This window comes from Thunnus thynnus, chromosome 2 (assembly GCF_963924715.1).
Source record: "Thunnus thynnus chromosome 2, fThuThy2.1, whole genome shotgun sequence".
NCBI lineage: Eukaryota > Metazoa > Chordata > Actinopteri > Scombriformes > Scombridae > Thunnus > Thunnus thynnus.
This window is the reverse complement of record NC_089518.1, coordinates 38,933,243-38,950,523: the sequence shown is the minus strand read 5'-3', so window position 1 is coordinate 38,950,523 and position 17,281 is coordinate 38,933,243. Positions and strand designations below refer to the sequence as shown.

General features: G+C 38.5%; 1 protein-coding gene across 1 annotated transcript in view; it reads right to left on the bottom strand.

Annotated features, from left to right (window-relative positions):
• The window catches only part of LOC137170386 (dematin-like), a 37,922-nt gene continuing 20,641 nt past the window's right edge, over positions 1-17,281 (bottom strand). The window contains exons 4-19 of the mRNA XM_067573727.1: positions 15,589-15,623; positions 15,191-15,274; positions 14,935-15,063; positions 12,357-12,386; positions 10,635-10,679; positions 10,360-10,534; positions 9,244-9,288; positions 8,812-8,961; positions 8,180-8,286; positions 7,746-7,851; positions 7,127-7,179; positions 7,003-7,045; positions 6,601-6,608; positions 6,427-6,483; positions 5,946-6,026; positions 1-5,117 (exon numbers count right to left, since the gene is read on the bottom strand). Of these exons, the coding sequence (XP_067429828.1) occupies positions 5,004-5,117; positions 5,946-6,026; positions 6,427-6,483; positions 6,601-6,608; positions 7,003-7,045; positions 7,127-7,179; positions 7,746-7,851; positions 8,180-8,286; positions 8,812-8,961; positions 9,244-9,288; positions 10,360-10,534; positions 10,635-10,679; positions 12,357-12,386; positions 14,935-15,063; positions 15,191-15,274; positions 15,589-15,600 (1,239 nt within the window). The 5' untranslated portion in view covers positions 15,601-15,623 and the 3' untranslated portion in view covers positions 1-5,003. The remainder of the gene's footprint in view (positions 5,118-5,945; positions 6,027-6,426; positions 6,484-6,600; positions 6,609-7,002; positions 7,046-7,126; positions 7,180-7,745; positions 7,852-8,179; positions 8,287-8,811; positions 8,962-9,243; positions 9,289-10,359; positions 10,535-10,634; positions 10,680-12,356; positions 12,387-14,934; positions 15,064-15,190; positions 15,275-15,588; positions 15,624-17,281) is intronic.

Here is a 17,281-nt window from a genome sequence, read left to right as displayed (position 1 = left end):
TTAAAGCAAATAGAAATGCTCTTTATTGTAACTCATGGTTAATCATTCACATCACCATTCATCTGTTACATCACCTGAATCCAGATATGAAAACAACAACAACAATGATCATATTGTCATTCAGTGGTTCAATATGTACATCAGCAGGGCGACTTCGGACACGCCGGTCGCCGTCAACGAGTCTGACCTCTGACCTCAGTCTGACCTCGGCCAAAGAGACGTCGGCTCAAATCCATAAACGACGCCTGAGCCAGGAACCCGTAACTGCCCCGAGGCATTATAAGAGTCTAATTAAATAAAGGTTAAATAAAAATATGACATCATCGTCGTGACATCACGCATGCAGCAGTTTAATTATCCAACGTGTTGACAGCGACGCGCCTCCACAAAGTCGCCCCGGCGTGTTAAAATAACTCAATAAAAACAGAATGAAACACTTCAAAATGTACAAAAGAAAGAAAGAAACATGGAACAATCTTTGTGTCATCATGGTGTTAGTCACAGCAACCCACTTCCTGTTTCTAACTACGCACTACAACAACCAATCAGAACAAAGCATAAATCCTCTCAGTATTTAAAAACAGCGTCAGAATCATTCCTAAACAAAAAGAAAGAAGAAAAAAAAAGGAAATCATCTCAACGTAAAGTGACAAATGCTCGCTCACTCCAACTGACAAATCTCACTTCTTCATTCAGTTTTTTTTTTGTTGTTGTTTTTTTGTTTGGTTTTTTTTTTTTTGTTGTTTTCAGTCTTTTTTTCTCCACAGATACAGGAAGCGTGTGGCGAGGCAGACATGGCGGTGAGTGATGCGGTTCGATCGATGCAGTGAGATCGTGTTTAAACGCTCGCACAGGTCTGAGCCGCTGACTGAAAGATGCTGCGAGTCTCATTTTACTGTCAATAAACCCGAAAGACGCAGAAACTGTAAACACGTGACGACGGACTGTCGGCCTCTGACGTGTTTTTACAAGATGAACCATCGGGTCGGATCTGAAGTCTGCGATTCTTTATGTTAAAAACAGGAAGAGGTCTGTTTTAAAAAATGGTACAATGGACATCTTTCAAAATAAAAATCCCCTTAAACTCTGACTCTTACTCAGACTTTGAATAATAATTTGTCTCTGATATGGTTTTTCCATAAAAAAAAAAAGTTTAATTATCTCATTAAAATCCTTAAAACGTCATCTCCTTCTCCTAGTGGCAGAGATTTTGGAGAATTAGCTTCATTTAGCAGAACTGTGGTCAACTTTGAGTCCATGTCGTCACCCAGAATCAGTGCAGTACATTAGCTTACCGCCACATTAGCATAATTACCTGAACGTCAATGCTAAGTATGCTAATCATTTGCAGAAAGAACTATTATATCTGCTCAAAGCCAAAGCTGGAGATTGATACTGTGGTTGTGAGTTGTGTTGGAGTCTAGTTTTTTGTTGATTTTGTATTATTTTTAGGTTTGTACTGTCATCAACCCTTATTGTTCACATTTCATAATTTAGATATTCTTAATATGACAAATATATCCCATCAGTATCCATTCAATAGAAAAACAGAGACTCCGAATGGGAATTTAGCTACTAGCAATGTAGCAACGTATGCTAATCTAAGCTAATTTAATATTAATTATTAGCTAAATCTTTAGCCAGCTTTGCATTAAGTTAAATCAGGGCACAAGGCTAAAATGCTACCAATGAAACAAAAGTTAAAAGTTTCTGAGGGAAATTTGAAAACATATCATACCTTCATTAATAAAACACGTTCGCTAATCTAAAAAAATAAAAGACTTCACAGGAGTGAAAACCGACAGAGGCCGACAGGTTTCATCTCGTTGGTTTACAGTCGTTATAACAAGCTAGCTGTAATAGTTTGGATTTAATATATTAACATGTAAAACGATCCTTCACATCACACCTTTAATTGTCAGCGTTTCAGTTTTGAATCAACCCGTGTTGGTTTTATTTTGTTAAATGTGTTTAAGAAGTTGAAAACGTGTTTTGTTCTATTGCAGTGCAGATGCAGATCTTTAACATATCCGTGTCGATGGAGATCAGATGTTTATGATGCTGGTGGATATTAATACTTTACATAATTTATATAACTATGTTGTGCTGAGGTCTTTACAGATATATTGAAGTGTGTTTGTGTTAACGATGAAAACTGTCCCATCAGTTCAGTTATTGTCCGGGTGAGATGAAGTTTGGGTTTTGAGGTGAAAAATGTCCAGTGATTTCCCATCATTCCTCTGTCCTCCCTCGCTGTGGAAACCTCAGAAAAGTCCTTTAGAAATACGTACGTCCTCTTTGTCGCCATCGTTTTTCTGATGGTGAAAATTCCTCTTTTCTCAACATTCATGTATTGATAAACAATTTTTCTTTTTCATTTAGATTTTTAATAACAAACATGCCACTTTCTCTATGTAGGTTTAAAAAATAGCTGCACATCATTTGGTCACTAAGCAACACTAGCTGATGCTAAATGTCTGCAACCTGCTTTATTGGACAAACCGGAGCCGTGCGGAGACGGAGTTCAGTCGACCTGCGTCTCTGCTCTGAGCTTCGGCTTTTAAAGGTTGTTCTTCTACACTGCAAAAATCTGTCAGAGGTGTGTTTTTTTTGTGTATCTGTGTGTGTGTGTGTGTGTGTGTGTGTGTGTGTGTGTGTGTGTGTGTGTGTGTGTGTGTGTGTGTGTGTGTGTGGAGTTCTTGGATCAAACAGGGCAGTGACGTTTGCTGAACACAAAGAAGAAACAAGGAGGCAGTTTCATCATCAGCCTGCAGCAGCTGAGTATCAACCAGTGACGGACAGCAGGGCCAAAAATCATTTAAATTACCAGTAAAAGTTTGTAAGTTTGAGTTGAATGTGATTAAATCTTTCTTTGAGGGCGACGTAGTGTTGTTCCATCATGTTACTGTAAGGCTTTAATAATCAGTTGATTGTTCAGTGTATAAAATGCATATTCAGATGTTTTGTCTGACCAACAGTCATCGTCTATCAAAACTGAAAAAACTAGCAAATATTAAAATCCGAGAGGCTGCGATCACAAGATTTTTGGCTTCTTTTGCTTAAAAAAAAATGACTTAAATGATTAATCAATTATCAAAATTGTTGCAAATTAATTTTTTGTCGATCAACTAATTGATTAATGAGCTAATCCAGAGGTTTTCAAAGTCTCGGGGGGGTTTCTGGGGAGGCTCAGTGAATGGAGGTGAAAAAATATTACATTAGTTATCAAAAGGACATCATACAGAATAGTCAGAAACTAATAAATCCTTTAGGACAAACTTTTTAATGTATTTGTGTTGTCTGAAGTTATGTTAATCAGAAATATCAGGTTATCTTGGCTCAACTGTCGAGTGTCTATAGGATCTAATATCATAATAATGATCCTGTAGACATCCACTAAGTGAACAAAAGTAAGCAAGTAAAGTCGGGGGGGTGAGGGGGGATGAGGGGGGGTGAGGGGAGGCCCACAGTCTCAGACTTGAAACCCCTGATCTAATCATTTCAGCTGTAGAGTCCTACATGGGTAGTAAAGGTCAACGATGGCCAAACAAGACTTCAGTTTGTAGTTCTGTTTTTTTGTTTTCTAACCAGTGATGGACAGTGGGGACAAAAATAACCAACCACTACAAGTTTAGTAAGTTTGAGCTCTTAGTTTAATGTCATCAAATCACCTTTAGCCTCTCATATGCATTACGGGGCCAAAAGTATGCGGACAGCTGAACGACGGGTTTTGCTCTGCTTTTAAAGGGATTTGATCCCATTCAGACACAGGAACATTAATGAGGTCCAACTCTGATGTTTAATGATGAGTTCGGCTCAAACTGCGATCAAACTGTCTCCTTGTTTTTCCTTTTTTTGGTGCTGGGAAAGAAATGCTGTCACTGTGACATCATAGCTGGCTAAGCCAATAGGAACAGTGCTTTTTTAAAAGGTCGCTAACAGGACTTTTTTTTTTTTCCCCGCAAAATCAGCGAGTTGATAATCGATCAGCAGATATGAATCTGTATTGAAACCTGACTCAGAGTCAGCAGGAATGTTGGTTTAATGCCCGACTGTAGCTGGAAGCTGAAAAATAAAATATTTACTTCAGTTGCTCAGTGTGATGAAAATAGATCTCTGTCAGGCTTCAGGATAAAAACTGTCTCTAAACTCACAGAAGGTTCAATCTTTCATGTGAAATCTGGCGTACGGAGAACTTTAATGCTAAAACTAGTCGGCTTCATCTTCTGTAATCCAGAGAGACTCTAATGAGACTGATGTCAGAATTAACTTCATTTCCCAGAATGCCACAATTACAACCAAACAACTGAGCTTCACGTGTCAACAGAAGATAAACTTTCAGGTTTCTGCAAAGTTACTGTGATGCTTCTGAGCAAGATGCTGGACGTCTACACGCAGGGACAGATTCTTCAATCCAAATATCAATTTGAACACAAAACCCCTGGTTTCATGTGACTTGTTTTGGCAGATTCAGAGCAGCTGGAAACCTCAGCAAAAGACTTCAACAGGACATATCTGACTGTTCCTGGCTCCTGTTAGTCTTTTAGACAGATGAGAAAGCTGATATTGAAGGATGAAGCCACACTGGGGCCATTAATAACACACAGTTATTGTTTTTTTTGTTGAATCTGTTCTTCCAAATCTGTCTCTGCTTGCTTGAAAATCTTACAGATTGATTATTTGCTCAGTAGTTTAGTTATTAATGAATTTCCGCAGACATCTAGAGACCGAAGCTTATTTTCTGCTTATGTTTCTGCTTTGCAGCGCTGCTTTAAATCTGGTGGAGTTAATATGTGCAGCAGAAATCTAAAGTCACTCCAAACATGAAACCCGCGACGTCCACAAACTTCCACTGATCGTCTGACTAACAGTGACCTGCTGTCTGATGGTGGCGGTGCTGATAATGACGGTTGTTTTTTTTGTTCGGAGTCTGTGGTTTCAGGATCCTGCAGTGATCCAGGAAGAGCAGGGGGATTGTGGGAGTTGTAGTAGTCCCGGCGACGTCAGAAGAGACAGACCTTCTTCTTCAGGTTGTTCCTCTTCCAGAGAGAGAGGCTGTCGAACTCCTCGATGGACATCCCGAAAACGCTGTGGAACTCCTCCTGGGAGAGATGTCGCTGGAGGGACGAGACACCGACGGACAGAAACACAGAATCAGGATCAGTGAAGTAAAACTGATGTTTTTCACAAACTGTCAGCAGTTATTTTTTGCACATAAAACAGTCAAATTGAACTGAATTAAACACTTGAGAAATCAAGTAAACAACATGCAAAACACTTACATGTATTTTGACATTAAAATACAAATTAAAGTGTTTGGTTAGCTCAGTTTAACCTGAATATGGAGTCCTGGAAAGATAATATTTGTTTAATCTTGTGAGCATAAGATTAAAAAAATATTATATCTGCAGGAGTTTCTGAGGAAACACAGTAGGACCGAATCATCTGTCAAACTGCAGGTCGTCTTATATTTATCAGTTTTTATTGTGGTGAAAATTGGGGACACTACTCTCCGCCTGTTTTGTTTTTTTTCAACTTTACATATTCATTTAAATATGCCAAATATTATTCATCATTACATATGGAAACACACAAAACGAAGCCTCGTAAACTCGTCTAACAAACCTCCCAGTAGACGAGCAAATATACAAAAATATGCTCAGCGCAGTGTTGATGATATTTTTTTAACAGTTGGTTTGATAAGTAAGAAACAAAAGTTGTTAAACCTTTATAGATTTATTATGTCGACTCTGCAAACAGAATCTAATCTCCAATTAATCTTCTGTCTGACGGTAAAACAAACTTCATATAATGCAGCTTGTTTTTAGAAAGAACGACACCTTCAGACTGGACACCAGACAGTCCTGTACTGGTTTCTACTGGATAAAGCATTAAAGATGGAGGACCAGTAAACAGAGACTGTATGTTTTCAGATGTTTTTTTACCTCCAGTCTGGTTCTGTCCACACCGGGAGGCAGTTTGCTTCGTCCTCTGTGAGTCACCACCAACATCTCATACGGGAAGATCTACAGATCAATAATCAACAGCGATCACATGTTAGTAAGAGGATTATTATAAAATAACACATTAAAAACATCACTGTAATAACTTCTAGAGCTGCAACGATTGGTTGATTTATCAATTAGTCAACCAGAAAATGATAATTTGATAATTGTTTAAGTTTTTTAAGCAACAATTCATAAATCTCTCTGATTTTCCTCCGGTGTGAAGATTTGCAGCTTTTCTTCGTGTTTTATAATTTAAACTGAATATATTTGTGTTTTGTACTGTTGGTTGGACAAAACAAGACATGTGATGCTACAGACAAAACCAATAATCAGCAGATTAATTGATAATGAGAACAGTAGTAACGTCTTTGTCTTAATAAAGTGACATCATTGATTCTTCTGGTCGCTCTGCTGTTACCTTATGATCCAACATGCTGGGCAGAGAGTTTCCTCTGTCCATCCTGGAGTCTCCGTTCTGACAAACAAACAGATGACAGATGTTATTATTTCACCCACAGCTGCTTGTTGTTTAATCATCAGTCATTTATGAAGTCATGAAGTTTTTTTAAAGACTCTAAAGATCAGATTGTACCTGAACACCTGCAGGAAGAGAGAGAATAAAGAAAAATATGAGAAACAGCGTTAATAACAAACTTCACCAGATCACATTTTTAAAAAATTAAACATTTTCACAAACATCTGTATGATACAGAATGAAGTCAACTTATTTAAAAACTTATTTTCAATTTGATTTGTCACAAAATAATGATTAAAATAACTTTATAAATGTCAAAAATGTGGAATAAAGTGGAATAAAAGAAGATCTCTTCCCTCTTGTTTATTTGTCTTTTTAATCTCTTTCATTGGTTTTATCACATTTTTATTGTTTTACTCTTTACATTTGTTCTGTCATATGATCAGCTTGCTATACCGATAATATTTGATTGATTGATTGATTGATTGATTGATCGATTGATTGATTGTCAGTTTGTACCTGCAGGAGTTTTTTCAGACGAGCTGAACTCTGCTGACTGCAGCTGAAAACAAACACAAACACGTCGGTCAGTGTCTGAATGAAACTCTGCTGTGATTGGACGTTTCTGTTCGGCGGGACTCACCCTGGACAGACCCGTCTTAGCCGGGAAATACACCGACTTGGAGGCGTTGGACCCTGACGGAGAGACGAAGGGAAGACATGAAATGAATTCAAGATAATATCTGTAAAGTCTGCAGGTCGTTAATAATTTAATCTGGAAATGTTTTACAGTGAGACGTGTTTAAAGATGAAACACAACAACAACACCAAACAACAAGAAGCAGAAACTGAACCAGCTGAAGTCATAACGAGCAGCAGTGTCTCCAGCAAGTTTTCTCCCATTAATACAGAAACATTCATGTACTGAGTTCTGGACTTAATATCATCATGTAATGCAGCCTCACTGGACCTCTGATGTGGTGGACGTTTGCTAAGTAGACCTCTAAGACTTTTATTATTATTATATTTATATTTAAAATCATTTGTTTGATTTATATATTTTGTTCTGTCATTCCTGATTTGACTCATTTGGACGCTGAAGCTTCATATCAGCTTCAGATAAACCTTTAAATACATTTTTTGCACAAACGTCACGTTACTGAACAGATTTGTTGCATATGAACGAGTTTCCCAGTAGACAGGGTTGGTGTGTGTGTGTGTGTGTGTGTGTGTGTGTGTGTGTGGTGTGTGTGTGTGTGTACCAGCGTGTTGGCTGCGGTCCGGTAGTGAGCGAGTTTTCCTCCTCAGGGGAGTCGAAGACTTTTCCAACTCCTCCTTCAGGATGATTTTTCCCAGATTAGATTGAATCTAAGAGACAAAGAGAGAAGTTTGTTATCTGTAGCACAAAAAGCTAACGAAGCTGTAAACATGTTCCTGCACATGCTCAGTAGCGTCTGCCTTACACAGAACTACTCTCCAGAGACTGAAAACATGATGCTGTTATGAGTCTTTGGAGCCGTTTCTAAACATGATGAAGGAACATGTGACCCAGTGCAGCGCTGATGTGTTTTAATGGAATAGAATAACTATACTGTTCTATGCAGCTACTAGCTCCAGGTGCATTGTTGGTAATGTAGGCGCCAGGTTTTTGATGAACGAGGGATTCGTACACCTGTTCGTTTCCTGAGTCTCTCACCTTGTTGAGTTCTTGTTTCTGAAGCGCTCTCAGACCCCAGATTTCATCATCCAGCTCTCCATCCTCCTCCTCCTCATCCGTCTGAACCTTCCTCCTCAACTCCTTCTCTAGAGGAGGAGAGGAAACAAGGAAAGGAAATGAAAACAGTGGACAGCAAAGGAAAGGAGAGAAGAGAGCAGAGAATTAAATGAAAAGAGGGGAGAAGAGAAAAGATGAGTAGGGGAAAAGGAAAGGAAACGAGGAGACAAGAGGGAAGAGAGGAAAGGAAATGAGAGGCAAGTGATAATAAAAGTGAAAAGAAACGTGAGAACAGCAAATTAGAGAAAGAAAAGGAAACAAGAGGAAAGACAGAAGGAGAGGAAGGAAGAAGAAGAGGAAAGGTTTTTAAAAAAGGAAAGAGAAGAAGAGAAGAAGCTGAAACTGAATTTTTTAATCAAGTACTTGAAGCTACCATCTTTTCGACATGCCCTGAACGCAGCATGTGTGTGTGTGTGTGTGTGTGTGTGTGTGTGTGTGTGTGCGTGTGTGTGCGTGTGTGTGTGTGTGCGTGTGTGTGTGTATGTGCGTGTGTGTGCGTGTGTGTGTGTGTGTGTGTGTGTGTGTGTCTGTGTGTTTGTCAGTTTGGGTCGTACCAATCACAGCCAGGGAGGGGGGGCAGGGCCAGTACTCGGTCTCTATCTTGGAGGGCAGGTTGGGGTCCGGAGGCTGAGCTGCCGGGAACTTTGACGACTCGATGATCAGATCCTCGATGTGTTTCCCCTGAGGCATCGGAGGAAACACATCTACACACACACACACACACACACACACACACACACACACACACGTTAAAGCTGATTAAATGCAGTGAAATCATGTCTGTGGGTTTACAGGCGGCTGACCGACATTCAGATCTGTTCTGGATTTACAGGAAGGCTTTTAAAAAGACAATTTACTGTGTAAAAAAAACCTCGTTCACATGTTGAACTTTACCAACACAACAGCTCATGAGGATCTTTTTATGGCCGTCTACTAATTGTTGCAGCTCCTGATGAAAATATTAGTCTTTAATGTCAGTAACGTACCTTGTTTGTAGATGGGAGGCTTCTTATAGATGTTACTGCCGTTTTCTGAAAGACAGAAAAGAGCAGAAGTAAATATTCAGATCATTTACTGCAGTAAAAGTACCAATACAGCAAAGTAAAAATACTCCATGACAAGTAAAAGTACATAAGTATTATGAGCTTGATGTAGTTAAAGTATTGCAGTAAAAGTAGTGGTTTGGTCCCTCTGACTGATATATTATTATATATGACATCATTAGATTATTAATAGTGAAGCATCAGTGTTAGAGCAGCATGTTACTGTTGTAGCTGCTGGAGGTGGAGCTAGTTTACACTACTTTATATACAGTTAGCTAGTTTAGTCCAGTGGTTCCCAACCTAGGGGTCGGGCCCCTCCAAAGGGTCAGCAGATAAATCTGAGGGGTGGTGAGATGATTAATGGGAGAGGAAAGAAGAAAAAACAAAGTTCTGATACACAAATCTGTTTTCAGTTTTTGGACTTTTTCTCTAATCTTTGATTTTTGCTGAAATATTGGATCATTTGAACATTTCTTGAAATGAAAGCATGTGAGAAGTTTAGAGGGAAGAATCACTATTTGGTGGAGCTGTTAACAACTCATAGACATGTGAAATGTGACCCCGACTACACACTGCTTTTTGTAAGACGTCAAAAGCCAAAAAGGTTGGAAACCACTGGTTTCATCTTTAACAATGTGTTGTATTTTAAAAGCTTGTTATATTATCCATTGTGTCAAATCTTCATCTGAAAAGTAACTAAAGCTGTCAAATAAATGTAGTGGAGTAGAAAGTACAATATTTCCCTCTGAAATGTAGAAAGTAGCATCACATGGAAATACTCAAGTAAAGCACAAGTACCTCAAACTGTACTACAGTAAATGTATTTAGTTACTTTCCATCACTGGTTACACATTTAAATCGAAGGACTGTGAACATAATTTAACTGTATAGTAGATCAATTAATTGTTGGTTTGAGTCTGAACATGAAGAACCAGATTAGTGGAGTAGAAAGTACAATATTTCCCTCTGAAATGTAGAAAGTAGCATCACATGGAAATACTCAAGTAAAGTACAAGTACCTCTAAACTGTACTTAAATACAGTACTTGCGTAAATGTACCTGGTCTGTGGAAGTGCTGCATGGTGCTCTTGGTACCAGATGAGAGTGTGTTGGGTGTGTTTGGTGTCGGCGGTGTGTGCGCGCTGAATGTTCTGCTGGTCTGGATGGTGGAACCAGGGGAGGAACCTCCAGGAGACCGGTTCTCCAGCCACTCCCTGGACTCCTTGGAGAGGTTCTGGAGACACGGAGGAAACACAGGAGGGAGGGAAGTTAATTAATCTTTAATTAATGCACCTTTATGATATGAAGACATGCGGAGACAGAGAGAGTCTTACCTCTGGGGAGGGAGGAGGAGAGATGGAGCGAGGAGACAAGGACCTCTGGAGGAAAGAAACAAAAATAGATGAAACATTTGAACATATTTATAGATGCAGAAGCTCCTGTTTATTATTTCCCCTCAGGTTGCTTTAAGGTTGGTTCAAAGCCCCTAAAGTCCCAAAAGATGATACTTCACATGAGACAATTTACTATAAATTCATGTGTTTCCATAAAATTGCTGCTCTTATACAAACAGGAAGAAAGAAAATAGATTTATTAACATTTATAACTGCAGACTTTAAACACACAATATGGCGTCTCAATCAAAACAATAACAACAGACGGAGTGTGATGACGGTGTGAAGTAGCAAGGGATCATGGGAGTTGTTGTCTTCGTTGTTAAACAACCAGCTTCAGAGGGATAGGATTACTCCAGTGTTCATCATTCAGGATGTTTTTACCTGCAGAGGTCTCCTCCTCTCCAGAACAAACGGACCCGGAGATTACAGGTAAAAATACTGAATAAAGCTGTTTCACAACGATGTTTGGTGACCACCGGACGTCTGGTACGGGCTGTTCGGTTTATTTCTCTGATAACTTAAGATCCAGACGTTCGGCTGGTTTCTCCCGGGAGCCGAATCATCCGCAGAGGTCTCCTCCTCTCCAAAAACAAATATACACGCAGATTAAAATCATTAAAATACTAATTAAAGCTGTTTCACCTAAAAAAATCAATATTTCTCTGACGATGTTTGGTGACCACCGGACTTCCTGGAGGGGCTGTTAGCCGAGCTGCTGCTAACGTTTGTCCAGTTTATTTCTCTGATAACTTAAGATCCAGACGTCCAATGACTAAAATCCTTCTTCCGGCTAAAAGATATAGTTAAAAACCACCTAAATTTATCATGAAAATGTGGCTTAAAACTGAATAAAAGTCAATTTATAACAGTTTGTGTGGAAGAACCACAACGCCGATGTATTATCTTGTATGTGTGTAAGTTACTCTTTGGTAGACGCCATTGTAGCGGACAAACACAGCGCCGCCGTATGCATCTGGTGCGTGTTTACTCTTTGGTAGAGGAGGTATGACGCCATCGACAGGCGACCAAATGAAACGGTCCGTTACTTTGATTAAATGACAGATTTCTCTGAGTTTGAATGTAAGAACACAACTCAACAACATATATAACACAGGTCTAGTTGTTTTTAGACATTTTAATGTGGAATAATTACATATTATAGCTTTAACTAATTTCATTAATGACTTATTAAATATAACTTCAGCCTGTTTTAAAAGATGCTTTATAACAGTTGTTGATGTGATTCTAAACTGAAAACATTCAATGTGCTATTTTGACTTTTTGTCTTCTGGCTTCACCCAAAAGAAGATTTAGTGAAAAGTTCTTGAGTGTTGTAAATAATAAATAATTGTTTAACAGTCACAGTTACTGTTAAGTCATCAGGCTGCTTATAAACGTTTCATACATATGAATTTATAGTGAGTTATCTTTTGTGCACAAGATAAAAAAGTATAACTGTGACAGTCGCACCCACGACCACACCAGCAGATTAAAAATACGTGTTTATCTCTCCACAAGCTTTCATTTTCATTTCAAACTACCTTCAGTCTTATTGAGCTTTATATTCAGTTGCGGTTAATCTTTTTTATGTGCTGGTTCAGGAGACTCTGGCCTCCATCATGTAAAAGATTTGCTGATGCATTAAGCTCAGTTAAATACCTGCACCTGGACCCTGGACTGTACCAACTCCTGCAACACAGAGGGGGGGGGGGTGTTATTGTGTTTAGTATTTTCAGTCCCTGCAGGAAACTGTGATTTTGCGATAATTAACGCAAATTCAAGAGATATTTGTTATATTTATGAGAGCTGCAATTGTGTTAAATTACTGCAACTTTTCCTCATGAAATCAAATCAACAGACGGTTTAATTTGGATCAATCGTCACGTCATCCAACGTCAGGTAGAAAATCTCACCTGCCGACAAAAATGATGCCACACAGCAAAACAATTCATAAATGTTCCCAAATGTTCCCAAATGTTCCCAAATGTTCCCAAATGTTCCCAAATGAGGTTTGATTCAATCAGATAAACATAATCTACCTCAAACATAAACATGAAACTATGTTTTTATATTAATGGATTTATTTTAATGTCATTATTGATGATTTTATTTGCTGCTGATGTTGAGCTGAACGTTTATTTAATAAAGGTTATAAATGGAAGTCAAGTACAGTATTTCCTGTTTTATAAAACTTTGAGTCCTCATGGTTCTCATGTTAGAGCTGAAGTCTGGTTGTTTCTGTGATCTGCAGGATGTTTATTATCCAGGAAGTGATGTCATATGACTCGTCATTGGTAAAAGTTTTTTTAAAGAGAATAAGAATCACGTTAGAATGAACCCTTTATATTTACAGAGGGAAGAGCCCGCCATGTTTCTACGGTAGCCCTGAACGGACAAACCAAATCCAACACACTGCACCTTACTGATAATATAATATAATATAATATAATATAATATAATATAATATAATACCACTTTTATGTGACTTTAGCTCTTCTGTGGAAAAATGTAACTGAAATCACATTGATAAAATAAAGTGGTTCTTTTTAAGTATTTTTAATTGTTTTTTCTTGTTTTGGGGGAAATATGAGAAATGCTCCTTTTCCATTGGTCACATGTACGAGCTGTCCTCTGATTGGATCAAACACAACTCATCTAAATGGCTTTTTAGACACAGAACATCTGATCTCTTTGTCTCTGGTTCTTCTTGTTATCGCTTTATCCCTCAGCCACACACACACACACACGCACACACACACACACACACACACACACACACACACACACACAGTCTCAGCTGGTAACGAGCTGTCTGGTCTCTAACCAGCAGATTGATGTCTCATGTCGCAGCCAGACGCAGATCTAACCAACCGACAAACTAATCGCCCGTCACGCCGACTGGTTCACCAACATCCTCCAGTCTCAGTGCTGAGATAAACACGTCCTGGAGCTCCAGTACCAGAGATGAAACTGATATATATCTGAAACATCTTACAGATGAACAAGAGGATTTCACGGTTCTTTTAGAAGATCCGTCCAAATGAAAGTAGAAATCCAGTAGATATCTTTCAAAGTTACAGTCTTTTTAGTGCCAAAGTTCCTCTTTTTGTTACTATACTTCCACCTGCAGCTCAACAGGGAAACACTGTCCGAGGAAACACAAAGAAGGAATTTGATGCTAAAAAGACTGTAAATGTGTCAGATATCCACTTGATATGACTAACTCAGACTGATGAAGCTGAATAGAAGCTTCACATCAACTTTTAAATGACTGTGTGGACACACTGTGGATTTGAAGGATCTTTTAATATCCAGTATGAACAGGAGGAATGATTACAGACACCTGACTGCTGCTTTAACACTGGAAAAGTCCTTTAAATGATCACGTTGGTTTTATATTTTGTTCTTATTGTCAAGTGATTCCATGAAAAGATCTAAACCAACAATAAATGTGTTTCCATCCACATGTTTTTATCCTTATTTTCAATTTGCTCTGCACTGTTGTAGCTGCTGGAGGTGGAGCTAGTTTACACTACTTTATATACAGTTAGCTAGTTTAGTCCAGTGGTTCCCAACCTAGGGGTCGGGCCCCTCCAAAGGGTCAGCAGATAAATCTGAGGGGTGGTGAGATGATTAATGGGAGAGGAAAGAAGAAAAAACAAAGTTCTGATACACAAATCTGTTTTCAGTTTTTGGACTTTTTCTCTAATCTTTGATTTTTGCTGAAATATTGGATCATTTGAACATTTCTTGAAATGAAAGCATGTGAGAAGTTTAGAGGGAAAAATCACTATTTGGTGGAGCTGTTAACAACTCATAGACATGTGAAATGTGACCCCGACTACACACTGCTTTTTGTAAGACGTCAAAAGACAAAAAGGTTGGAAACCACTGGTTTCATCTTTAACAATGTGTTGTATTTTAAAAGCTTGTTATATTATCCATTGTGTCAAATCTTCATCTGAAAAGTAACTAAAGCTGTCAAATAAATGTAGTGGAGTAGAAAGTACAATATTTCCCTCTGAAATGTAGAAAGTAGCATCACATGGAAATACTCAAGTAAAGTACAAGTACCTCAAACTGTACTACAGTAAATGTATTTAGTTACTTTCCACCACTGGTTACACATTCAAATCGAAGGACTGTGAACATAATTTAACTGTATAGTAGATCAATTAATTGTTGGTTTGAGTCTGAACATGAAGAACCAGATTTCAGGAGCAGCTCTTTAAATTACCTCCAGTGGGCTGTAACTGTAGTGCGGCTGGTAGATCATCAGGTCGGGTCTCTCTATATCCAGAATGGCTTTGTCCTTTGGTAACGCTGCCAGGTCCTTATAGCCGATAACGCCGTCCTCCACTCTGGCCTGGAGAGCCGGGGGAGGGGTGGTGGGTGGGTAGTGGTGGGGGGGGGGGGGATTACAGATTACTGCCTGAAGATTAATGTGAAGGACAATATAACTTGATCTGTGTGTGTGTGTGTGTGTGTCTCACCACGATGGCGGCTGCAGGGGATCCCGGGACGCTGGACCCTCTCAGCGACAACACGCTCCCTGGAGACGTCTGAGCCACCTGCTGCTAACACACACACACACACACACATAGGGGTCAGAGGTCAAGTACAAACTAATATTTGGCTTAATGGAAGAAGACTTCAGCTAATGAAGGAATCAGTGATGATCATTTAGGTTTCTAGTTTAGGTTTTTAGTTTTCCAGGTCATTTCTTTACAGCTGGAAGCTGATTTAGGATAGTTGTTGGGATATTTCCCTGCATGTCTCAGAAATATTTAGATTCTTCTTCCAACACAGACGACCATCACAAACCAGAAGAAACATGAAAACATTTACTCTAATTTTATTAATCTGACAGAGAAGTGAAAATAATGATTACCTTGGGCATCATCCTGACTGCTGATTGGTCAGTTCCTGAGACAGAAACACACATATGATGGTATTATAAACATGAAACATATATACACTATATATATACACATACATTACACTTTTCGCAAGTAAAACTGAGTGCTAATGACAAACTGGATGTGTGTGTGTGTGTGTGAGTGTGTGTGTGTGTGTGTGTGTGTGTGTGTGTGTGTGTCAGCTGGAAAGCAGAAATCTGCTGCAGAGGCTTTCTATGACTGACAGCTGCAGGACCAGAGCCCTGAGTTCAATCGAATAAACCCACAGTTACATAGATCTGATGATAACACTCTGATTACTATATGAAGGATGTTTGAAAGTTTGAATAAAGTATTGATGACAGATTGCCTCTTTTGAATCTCTAATCGCAATGACTAATAATTATAAAAGGGGAAGTTTTATCAAGTTTTGTTGTTATTTTAAGGAAAATGTGCTGCCCTATTTATTGATACATGGTGCCTCCTTATTTTTTATTTTATTTTTCATTTGTCACCACAGTTTATTGTTTTTTTCATACTTTACTTGTAGCTAATTCTATTTGCCCAGATTTATTTCATTTTGTTTTATACTGTTTGTTCTGTTACTTATTTTTCATTGATTTGCTGTAATAAGTGATCTCGTGTTTCATTATGTTGAAAATTAAAAGAACAAAAAAATGTTATTACAATAAAGTCTGAATAAAGTTTTAATCATAAGAGATGTCTAGTTTAAGCTTTAGTCTGACTATGACAGTTCTTCTAACGTCCACTAGATGCTAGTCAAAATATTGTGACTATGCCGCAACAAGCTAACACTGTTGAGTCATCAGCTAGCATTTAGCTAGCTAGCTGCTATTTTAGCACAGAGCAGTTTGTGCTCAAAGCTAGCAAGTTAGAGAGCCATGCTACTCTTTAGTTAACTGTGGCTTTAAAACTCTGAGCTACAGCTAATGCTACACAGTCACTGGCGGTTGCTGTGTTGGTAGCTAGGCTACTGCTAATATTAAAATTTGAATCAAATCATCATTTGTATGTTAAAAGTAGCAACACTGCTGAGTCATCCGCTCATTAGCATTTAGCTAGCTAGTTGCCATCTGCTATTTTGACACAGAGAATGCAGTTTGTGCTGCTAACGAGTAGTAAATTTAAATAGTAACTATAGGGTTAACTTTGACTTTAAAACTCTAAGCTAGAGCTAACACTACATAGCTGCTGGTGGTTACTGTGTTGGTTCATAGAAAATAAAATGCTAGCAAAAGTTTTGGAGTTGTGGATGTTTTTTTCTTTTGATTGAGCTAGGCTAATGGCCAGCTACAGTTAATGCTCACATTTATTGAATTAAATTATTATGTGTATGTTAAATGCCACAAATTAACACTGCTGAGTCATCTGCTCATCAATTTAGCATTGAGCTAGCTGCTACCTGCTATTTTGACACAGAGCAGTTTGTGCTTAAAGCTGACAAGTTACTGTTTGATGCTAATCTTTAAAAATACAAAAATAAAATGCTTGAAAGATGGATTTTTTCTCTTTTGATGGAGCTACTGTAGGCTAACGGTCAGCTACTGTTAATGCTAATATTTATTAAATCAAATTATCATGTGGATGTTAAATGCTGCAACAAGTTACTGCTGAGTCATCAGAACATTAGCATTTAGCTAGCTAGTTGTCAGCAGCTATTTTGAC